The 10,554-nt window shown below is 39.5% G+C and overlaps 1 protein-coding gene across 1 annotated transcript in view; it reads left to right on the forward strand.

Moving 5' to 3' along the window:
* The window catches only part of LOC101848177 (multidrug resistance-associated protein 1), a gene marked incomplete in the record, with an annotated part of 59,192 nt that overhangs the window by 18,667 nt on the left and 29,971 nt on the right, over window positions 1-10,554 (forward strand). The window contains 8 exon segments of the mRNA XM_035973986.1: window positions 1,341-1,463; window positions 2,893-2,954; window positions 3,557-3,706; window positions 6,883-7,132; window positions 7,525-7,577; window positions 7,974-8,157; window positions 8,537-8,668; window positions 9,950-10,138. Coding sequence (XP_035829879.1) covers window positions 1,341-1,463; window positions 2,893-2,954; window positions 3,557-3,706; window positions 6,883-7,132; window positions 7,525-7,577; window positions 7,974-8,157; window positions 8,537-8,668; window positions 9,950-10,138 — 1,143 coding nt within the window.

Raw genomic sequence — 10,554 nt, forward strand, 5'->3', positions numbered from 1 at the left:
AAGAAGAAGAAGAAGAAGAAGAAGAAGAAGAAGAAGAAGAAGAAGAAGAAGAAGAAGAAGAAGAAGAAGAAGAAAAAGGAGGAGGAGGAGGAGGAAGAGGAGAAGAAGAAGAAAAAGGAGGAGAAGGAGGAGAAGAAGAAGACAACCACTGATACTGGGTGTTTTTTAAAAAAAATAAAAAGAGAACCCATTTAAATACCTTATTAAGAAGTAAAGTTTTGTGTTTTACTCAATTTTGATTTATCTTTTTAGAAACTTCATATCTCTCGAACACGTTGATCAACTTTCTTCATATATTTATACATTTGATGCCTCCCCTGGTTGAATTTTTGTCTATTCAAAGTTAGCTTACTATTGAAATTAATGCTGTGATGACCGAGTTATTGACCTTTGAGTGGGTTGTCTTTTTTAAACTGATAACATTGTTACCTAGATCTATTCTTTTTTCACGAGAATATTCCAGTAGCGCTCTCGTCTGTAGTGTTAGTGGCGTGTGGCTCTTTGCCATTGCATGCAGAAAACGGGAGTTTGATTCCCAAATGATCAAGTTTTCCTATTTATTTTTTAAAATTAGAGCATCTTCGTCTGTCTGGAAGAATGCTGTATCCCTCCTCGGGTTGACGGGTTCGAATCCGGATAGCGACAAAAATTTTCTTCTCTAAAATTGTCTCCTTTCACATCCTTTCCTGTTCTCTAACATTGTTCTGTCGTCTGCCTTTGTCTCCAATTTCTGCCCCCACCCTCCTCACCTCCCTTGTCCCCTCCTCTGGGGTTCTGGCTCTCTCTGCAGCCTTTCTACTGCAACTTCTTGGCTCCTTACTGCTGTCTCTCAGCCACACCCCTTATCTTATGGTAGGAAAGATCTACACCTAGCCTTCTCGAACAAGGGGTGAAAAAACTGGGAGGTACCATGTGCAAGTTGCGCACGCTTAAGATCCCTTGGCGGTCCAAAATGGATAAGAGTAGGCTTTGGCCGCCACCCGGGCAAAATTCAAAATTTCCTACCAACTGAAATTGTCAAATGTGTCCCGCGCGCTCACACAATCAATGCTGTTTCGAGCGCCGTAATACATATATCACACCCCCTCCCCCCCCCCCCCCCCCCCCCACGTAAAAAAATAATTTAAAAAATTAAACCCTCGCATTTCAGGTGGGTTGTTGGTGCTCTGGTGTGGTTTGCTCCTTTCCTTTCAAACATTTATCATCCTTGTCTCTCCTCCTTTTTCTGTTTGTTACTCTCTTGTAATAAATCTAATCTTCGGCATTTATATGACCTAACTGGGTTGAAAGTACCGTAAAACTCTTACTAAAATGAAACTTATATTAATTTCTACCAGGTGTACGAGTCTGACAGTCTGGAGTTCTCCATGCACTGCCTTCTGTTTGGGGCACTCACCATTCAGCTCCTGGTCTTCTCTTTCGCGGATAAACGGGAACGTCACGGATACCTGGAGATGTCACAGGTCTGCTAGAAGAACTTCATGATATCTGATCTCCAACATCAACTTAAACGATTTCCCTACCTCGCCATTTTCCTCTCTGTGATCAAATCGTTTTCTCTTTTCTGATTGAGATTGGAAAGACAAATCAATAGTTTCTTCTAATTTCTTGAGAGACTCCTAAACTGTTATGTTGTTGTTTTACATTAAAATGAGGGAAAATTAATGTTCTACAAGACATTTCAACTGAAAAAAAGTAATATGAGTACAGTATAAAACAGTGGTTAATGTGAGTCTGAAGACTCTGGAACAGAAGCTAAATCAAGTATTTACATGAAGTGCGGCTCACGGTACGGGATGAGTTAAGGTGTTTTGTAACTGTGTGTCTTGAGAGTGTTCTGCTGCCAAATAGATCTCATATTATTGATGTAAAGACTTCTCCACCAAGACCCCCCCCCAAACCCCCCCCCCCAAAAAAAAACCGCCTAATTTTTTCGTATGGTATTCAAGTTGTTGTATGTTCTCGTGTCTTTCAATGCTTATAATGTGTATGTCTTTTGTGTGTCTGTCTTTGTTGTTTTTTATGGCTGTCTTTCGTGTGTCTATCTTTTGTTTGGTTTTTATCATTGTGTCTGTCTTTTGTGCATTTGGCTCTGTTTTTTTTCTTTTTTAATTTGTTTGTGAATTTGTGTACATGTCAATCGGCACTCTGTTCGGCAACTCTCTTCTCCAAAATCATAAATCTTTTTCTTATTATAAATATTTAGCTTGGTAGGCTACATGTAGATCTAATTAGTTTTTATTAGTTTTGGTAACAGTTTTATTTTTCCCGGCATTTTTAACACAAATGTCAGACAAGTGAGGAAGATTACAGGTGTTACTAGAGAGTGACATACAAAGGAAAGAAAGAGTAGAAATAAGGATGATACAATTTTGATGGGGGAAAAAGGAGTAAGTCACACCAGAGTACCCGCCAAGATTTATGTACTTTGTTGAGCTGAACATATACGAAAACCCCCAGAAAGAAAGGAAAAACAGCAGGAGGAAAGGGAAAAATATGGGTGGGGAGAGAGAGAGAGAGAGAGAGAGAGAGAGAGAGAGAGAGAGAGAGAGAGAGGGTGAGGTAGGGGAGAGAGAGGGTAGAGAGAAGGGGAGGGGGAGACACGGAGTGGAAAGGTGACAGACAGACAAAGAGACAGAGAGCCCGATAGACACATGTAAATACAGACGGATAGACTAAAGAGCGTTTCAATTTGTCAGTTACATAGGCCTAGGGTAGGAACAGAGATAAACTTATTACCGTTAGAGAAAACAGTAATTTCCAAGTTATACAGGTAGAAAGACGTTTGCCTTCATGGAAACTTTGAAAGAAATGAAATCTAATGGAGGAAATCAGCGAACAAAATACGTTTTTTTCCCATGCATTATACTTTTATCACATTTATTCCTGCAGCGTGCATCATTGGAGTTGACTGCGTCCTTCCCCAGTATTTTGACCAACTGGTGGGTCAATGGGTACGTGTTCATTTTACAAACATATTCAATATTCGTCTCTTCTTTTGTAATGCCTCTTATTAAGAAGCCGGGAGTACATGTAGTTGAATGTGAGAATAATGGAGTCACCCAACTCGATAGTTGCAAGCAGATGTGAGGTGATTAGATTGCCATACTTTCTACTTGTGAAGTGTGGATGTGGTTAGTTTGTTCGACTCCGTACAAAGTTATACAATAATCGTACAACATTGGGCATAACATTTTATACAATTTTCTTCCTTCTACAAAACTAAAGTGTGAATAGACTATAGTAACTGGCTGTGGCATTGGGGTGGTATTCAAGGTGAGATTAAATCTGTTAGGGAATGGTCTCTCCCATCTGGTGATATAAGATCTAGGGTTTAATGTCTCTCATTGTTCTGGAAAGGACATTACGCCCAACTGTTTGGGACCATGTTATAGGCCTATAGGCTTCTGAGACATTCTACTAGATTCTACCTCCCTTTATCCTGAATTTTCCATCCAGTGCTTCTATCTCTTTTCTCTATTTCCCTCTCAATTAATGCCCACCCTCCCCAGGTCCAGGTGTAACTACTTTTAGATTGTTTGTATTACTTTCACAGAACTATTCAGTCAGGGTTCAAAAAAGCGTTGACGGAGGATGATATCAACGATCTTCACCCCGACGATGTTTGTGAGGTGCAGGTTCCCAGATTTGCCAAGGCCTGGCAAGCAGAAGTGAATCGAGTCAACGCATATAACGAAAAATACCTGTACGTTATTTCGCCATCTTTGGCATAATTATTATTATGTTTCTTATGTTGAAAGCTACGTGTACATGTTAGTTACCGGCACGGAGATTGATCACATAGAGGGAGAGCGTAAAAACGACGGTCCTTTGTAAGAACACTGAAATCACATGGCAGTTTACCAAGGGCTAGAAAAAAGGGGCCTCGGGCTTTGAACTTAAAGTTTCAGTGTTTTGGTCTAAATCTTACTGGGTAATCAAATGATCGACATGTCTCTTTCATTAGTTTGGACTTGAATGTTTGTAATTTATACTTCTATTTATGTGGTAAACGAATCTCAGTTGTCTCCTTCTGGTGATTCTAACTGAAGGACAACCGGCTATTTGGAACTTTTCTCTGTTAGTTTTCCTCTCTGTCTATGAGGTTCTGAGTATTGTTTTTAAATACCACATTTCGGCAACTTCCAGTCCTTGTATTTGGGCCCCAACTCTCACATCCATATAAAAGCGATTGACCATACGAATACCTACTCTTTCAATGTTCATAATAATTAGAAATAATCGTATTTATACATCACATATATATTCACACCCTACAGCTTGCTCTATGCGCTTTACAACTATTAATACCCCGACGGACACTGGAACACTGAGAAACATTCTCGGCTTCCCGAGAAGCACACAGCACAGACGGCAGATTACATGCGCTCAAACACTTACAAACTGACAAGATCTTTTGCGGAGTACCTATTGCCACAAGAGTGAAGTGAAGAAAATTAATGTGAAGTGCCTTACCCAAGGTCACAACGTCGGGCTTCTAACGAGATTCGAAAGTCCACCAACGCCACGTTCTTTGAGCTCAGTAATGTTTGTGTTTGAGAGGACAGGTTTAATTTTGTTCAGTTTCTTTGGATAATGCAGTCCTCTTTTTTTAAAACCATCTTTGTGTCTTTTTTTTGCATCTGGTGTTATATCATTATGTAAACAAGATCTGTTGACGTCATCATCATCAAGTACCAGATCTGCGACAGATTTCGGTGATCATGGTTTTTCCATTCATCCTTTTGCTTGGATGCTCTTAAAAAAGCGACATTACCCTGATTTTTCCCTGTCACCCATCTGTTTCAGTTCTCCAAGTAGGTTGTTCTGGGTCTTTAAAAAATTTTTGGTAGGTGTTTTACAGCGCTCGCAAAGTCTGCATAAGGTCATATGGGCGCACGGGACACATAAAACTTTGTTCAGTTGGTGGGAAATTTTGAATTTTCCCCGGGTGGCGGCCGAAGCCTACTCTTATCGATTTTAGACCACCAATGGATCTTTAACCTGCTCTTAAATGGCACACGGGCCCTCCGAGATTTGTCGCTTTTGTCCGAGAAGGCAAGGTGTAGATCTTTCCTACCGTAAGGTCAGGGGTGTGGCTGAAAGACAGCAGCAAGAAGGAGCCAAGGAGTAGCAGTAGAAAGACTACAGAAAGAGCCAGGAGCCCAGAAGAGAGGGCAAAGGAGGTGAGGGGGTGGGGGCAGAAAGTGGAGACGAAAGCAGACGACAGAACACTGCTAGAGATCAGGAAATGAGGAGAAAAGAGACAAGTTTAGAGAAAAAAATGTTTCGTCGCTACCCGGATTCGAACTCGGGACCTTTGAATGAGAGGTCAACACCTTAACCTCTCGTCCACGAGAGCCCCCAGCTCTGGGTCTATACCTGCCAACCTAGTTTGCCTTCGATTTTGTCAGTGAGAGCTAGATCTTCAAGGCCTTTGTGTCTATTTAGGTGTCCCGAAAACTGCATTTGTTTTTTTCCCTTATCGTTTTTTTTCAGCCAGCGGTCCACGTGGGCTTCTTCAGTACATCCTCATTCGATTTCTTTTCTTTCCATGTTATTCTCAGCAGTCTCCTAAGAAACCACATTTCTATTGCTCTAGTTCATTTTCACTGTCTTTAGTGTGTGTGTCCAGTATTCACAGCCTCATAGAAGGGTTGACCATAGGCCCACCTAGTATTTCATCAGCACTTTCGTTCTGACATTGGTAGTCATCCTGTTGACCTATTTCATTTCATTTTTACGTTTTTGTGCATTCTGGGATGTCCGCACTTTTTGAGAAATCGCCATGCATCACTTATCACATCCAGTGCGGAAAGGATATTCTGGACTGCACTGTAGCCTCTTCGCTTCTGGAATCTAATTGTCACACAGTTAGAATCTCCTGGAGATTTCAGATTCCAAATAGATGTCACTAATAGACTCAGATTTTGACATACATGCTTACATATTATGTACTATAAAACTGTAGACCAAATATAACTCTAGCCTATGCCAATGCCTTACAAAACTGACCACTGACCATTTCCTATTAAAGACTCAGCCCCCTTTTTTGGCTTGTTGAAAGTGGAAAATGAAAGTGGATAGGTCTATCCACTGCTAGATCTGTGTCTTTTATGGAGACTGATATGACATTTAGTCAACGGTCCTGCTTTGTGCTGTTCGATTTAGATTCTACTTTATCGCCGGGGGGGGGGGGGGGGGGGGGGGGCTTTTCGAAAATAATGATACTAGACTAGATCTAGATCTAGCACTAGTATAAAACTTAAGTTAAGCAACAGTTCTTTATTTTAAAAACTCCTGACATAGTGAGCACATAGCAATAAAATTGTATTCTTTAAAAATCATTCTTGCAAAATAAAGTATAGAGTTACTAGAGATTAGCCTAGCTTATAGAATAATGTTTGAGCAATTCTATACTTTGCAAGAACAATCGTTTTTCTCCAAGTTTTTAAAAGGCCTATTTATGGAAGAAGAAAACAATACAAATCAGAACAAGTTTACATTAGATAAACTAAGAGCTAAAGAAATGAGTCTTAAGCAATTGTAGTTTTCAGTGCTGTCCTTATGTGGAGAATCTATGTAATTAATGTTTCACTTGGACAGTTTTCCCGTCTGTGGTTGAACTAATTTTCTTGTGCATATATTATTAAATGTTTTTTCATGTGTGTGTGAGGTTTTATTTTCAGTTATCATGTCATTAATGTAAAGCATTCAGAGCTTTCATATTTTTAAAAATTCAATCTATTATTATTACTTTTTCAGGTGAACTGTGTGTTGTTGTAATGAAAAACACTTGTAATTTATATAGGTGCATGGGGATTTAGGGGCCTCTGTATTTTGCTTGTGTGCTTTCACTTATTGTGTATTTTCAATTGTCAGGGCGGAGAATCCTGAAGCTCGTTCACTTTACTCATCAATGGACCACCGTGTCAGCTTACAGAACAGGGACAGAAAGGAAAAAATGCTGCACAGGAGGAGACCTTTTGAACCAAATGAGAAGACCAAACTGCTTAAAGGACAGGCGAAGAAAGAAGAAAAAGACAAGACAGAAAATAAATCTCCTCTTAAAGAAGCTAATGTGATCAGGGCATTATTTATGACCTATGGGTTTGAACTCGTGTCACTTCAGGTAAGTTTTACAAAGTTTTAAGATAGGAGACGGGGGATAGATGATGATTGCATGAAGGATGAAAAGAGGGTGGCTCGGTTAAGAGACGAAGGATATAGAGTAGACTATTTCTCACCTCTTGCTTGTGCATGGTATGAATCTGATTGTTTTTTCTTTTTAATCAAGGAAGAAAGGGAACATGACTATGAAGGAGAGTGTCAACAGAGAGGATGAGGGAGATGAAAGAGAAAGTTTGAGGGGTTGATAAGAAGGGCAAAGGGAAAGATGGAGCAGCAAATCAACATAGGGGAGAGAAGGATGGAAGTTTAGGGTGTGACAACATTAACATCAGGCAGGATGAAAGAGATAAAAAGAAGTAATATTTCTTGTTTCAATGCTCTATTTTATTTCAGATTTTGAAGACATGCTTCGATTTGATTGCTTTTGTGGGGCCAAAAATAACGGAGTAAGTAAGCCCTTCTTGCAGATGAATTGAAGACCTATCCTTATATGGAATAAAAAAAGAAATGATTTAGAAGAGTTTATTTCCATTTCTAAAGCATGCGTTTGTAATCTTTATGCATGCATGCGAACTCTTTTCAGGGAAACTGAACCAGACATTTGCAGTTGTTTGTAGTTTCCCCTCGGGTGTAGACATATATACTACAAAAATGTTGGCATCCACTTTTTCGTGCTTCTGTATTAAAGACTAGTGCAATGTGATTAACAGCTATTTTTAAAATGGTAAATGATTTCTGACGTACACCACTGAAATGTGCCCTCCAACAATATACTTAAGCTGTTCATGAGCTTATCTGGTCGTTGTCACAGGTTTTGCAAGAGCTTTCCTCCTCTGTTTCAGAGCTATTCTGGACTTTATCGATCGACCTAAGGGTGATCATGAGATGTGGAAAGGTTATGTGTTGGGTATGTCCTACTTTGTGGTCAACACTTTCAGCTCCCTCATGAGCAATCAGATCCTTCTCCGGAATAAACGTCTGGGCATGCACATGAAGAGTGCTCTGGTGGCTGCCATCTATAAGAAGGTAAAGGCCTTTTGTTGAACTTGAGAACTTATGTATATTAGCCTCATCTGCTTTAATCTCCCTGTCTTTCTATACTTGATCTGGAGATCTCAAAAAGACTGACATAGACAAAAGCCACTGTGAATTTTGCAGTTAGGAAAGAAAGATGGATAACTTGAAAATGTTTTGTACTGATATATTCTGTAATTTTGGAGATGCCATTTAATTCGTTTTATAAAAAAAACAGTGTCTCTCAATCATCGGGACGGATTGTTGTACTTCATCTTGGTGTATAGATACGATTATGCAATTTTAGTATAATAATCATAACTTTAAGATAAAAAAGTTCCCTCATTTTTCTGCTCTAAAGTTAATATCTTTTTTTTTTTTACTTGACCAGTCACTTACAATGACCAATGAAGCAAAGAAAGAAACAACGCTGGGAGAGATCGTCAACCTGATGTCCATAGACTGCCAACGTGTGGAGAGCATACTTAACTTTCTCTACATCCTTTTCTCAACACCTTTCCAAGTAAGTGAGGGGCAGTCCTTCTCTGAAGTTTTCTCCTTTCTCCTCCTTTCCTGTTCTATAGGCATATTCTGTCTTCTGCTTTCACCTCCTTTTTCTGATTCCCCCCTCCCGTCCTCACCCCACCCCTCGGTCCCCTCCTCTCACCTTTACTCCAGTCTCCTTACTGCTGACTTTCAGCCACCCTGGACCTGATCTTAGGGTAGGTAAGATCGAACAACTAGCCTTCTCGAATGATGGCAAAAAGTACTGCAAGTCCCGCATGCAAGTTGGGCACATTAAAGAACATGTCGTTGTCCTAAAATTATTGTTAAGAGTATAGGCCTCAGACGCCACCTGGGTGAAATTCAAAATTAATGCCTTCTAGAACTGAAAATTCTCTAGTAGTATAAAAACACAAATAGAGGACTTTCAAAATCGAAATGTGGCTGCGTGTAGGTAAGGGATCCTACAAAGTAGGAAAAACGTTGTTATACGTAAAAATCAGCTGCACTGTAGGTTAAAGAACCAGCAATTGACTAGATCTACCCCTGAAACCAAGCAAGGGAATATAAAGGGAAAAAAAGAAGAAATTTTGCTCTTTTAAATTCAGCTAATAATGACAAAATAAGATGTGAAGGTCTACATGATGCTAAATAAATGTCACTTGAGATGTATTTACTTGAATTTATAAAATATCTCCTGTCAATCTGCTGTATTGCTTATACCCAGGGCCTATGCTGTGATGAGTGTCACTGGAGGTTAGGACAAAGGACTGGTATCATGATATTTCTTCAGATTTATTTTAATTCCAAAATTGTAACAATCTAGATCTAAAACTGAAATATTTTTGTGTCAGTAGCATTTTATTCTTTATTACATTAGTTTTAGTCTTGGAATTTATTCAAGCAATTATCAAGTAAATTATTGCTGGTAAATAGATATTATGCACAAATAACATGAATGTAAAACGTTTGTAGTTTACAGGATAGAGACAAACTTCAGATGAGAAAGCCGGGTTCATTCTCGAAGAAGTTTTCCATGTTATGTTAGTTGATAGAGAGAAAGATTTACCTGGATTTTAAAACTCCTAATCCACAATATTTGTTCACTCACAACACACATGTATAATGATATATTGATGCTCATATATTTTTGCTGTTTCATACAAAAACAAGAATGCATGTTTCAATTTAGCATTCCCCTTTCCAGTTGTCAACACAAGTCCTCAAACACCAATTTGTAAAACTTTTTTCCTCTGGTGAGTACCGGTATTTAAAATTCCTGTTTGTTGTGCCTCCCCAGATTGCCATAGCCCTGTACATGCTGTTTGATCAGATCGGTGTGGCTGTGTTTGCTGGAGTTGGCGTGATTGTGCTCCTCATGCCACTTAACACATTTGTGGGAGTGTTCCTGAGGCAGTATAATCGGGAGGTGATGAAGGTCAAGGATAAACGTATCCGTCTCATGAATGAGGTCCTTAATGGTATGAAGGTAAGTCTTTGAGGGCTGGGAGAATTTGGTGGGATGAGGGTAGGGTCCTGTGAGCTAGAACATGGATCAGATCTATTTAAGACAGTGCACGGGAGTGTTTGTTTTTGTTTTGTGGATTTTTTTGGGTCAAGTTCACTGGCCTTGGACGCTCAGGATATGTAAGCCAGGTAAGCAGGCATATAAATATGTTTATGTAGACAGTAAGGTTTTGGCAAATTTCACATCCTACACTTCCCACATTAATGGGCCACCACTCTGTGTAAGCGACATTTTTAGTCGATATTACAAATCCCTCCCTTGTTAGTTACCAATGTAATTTCTTAAGCCAATTTCTTATGACACTGAGCAAAATGGTTTTTGTTTGATATTACGCTGAGCTTAATGTGTGTGTGTGTGTGCGAGAGAGTGTGTTTGTG

Source organism: Aplysia californica, unplaced genomic scaffold (genome assembly GCF_000002075.1).
Source record: "Aplysia californica isolate F4 #8 unplaced genomic scaffold, AplCal3.0 scaffold00040, whole genome shotgun sequence".
NCBI classification, from domain to species: domain Eukaryota; kingdom Metazoa; phylum Mollusca; class Gastropoda; order Aplysiida; family Aplysiidae; genus Aplysia; species Aplysia californica.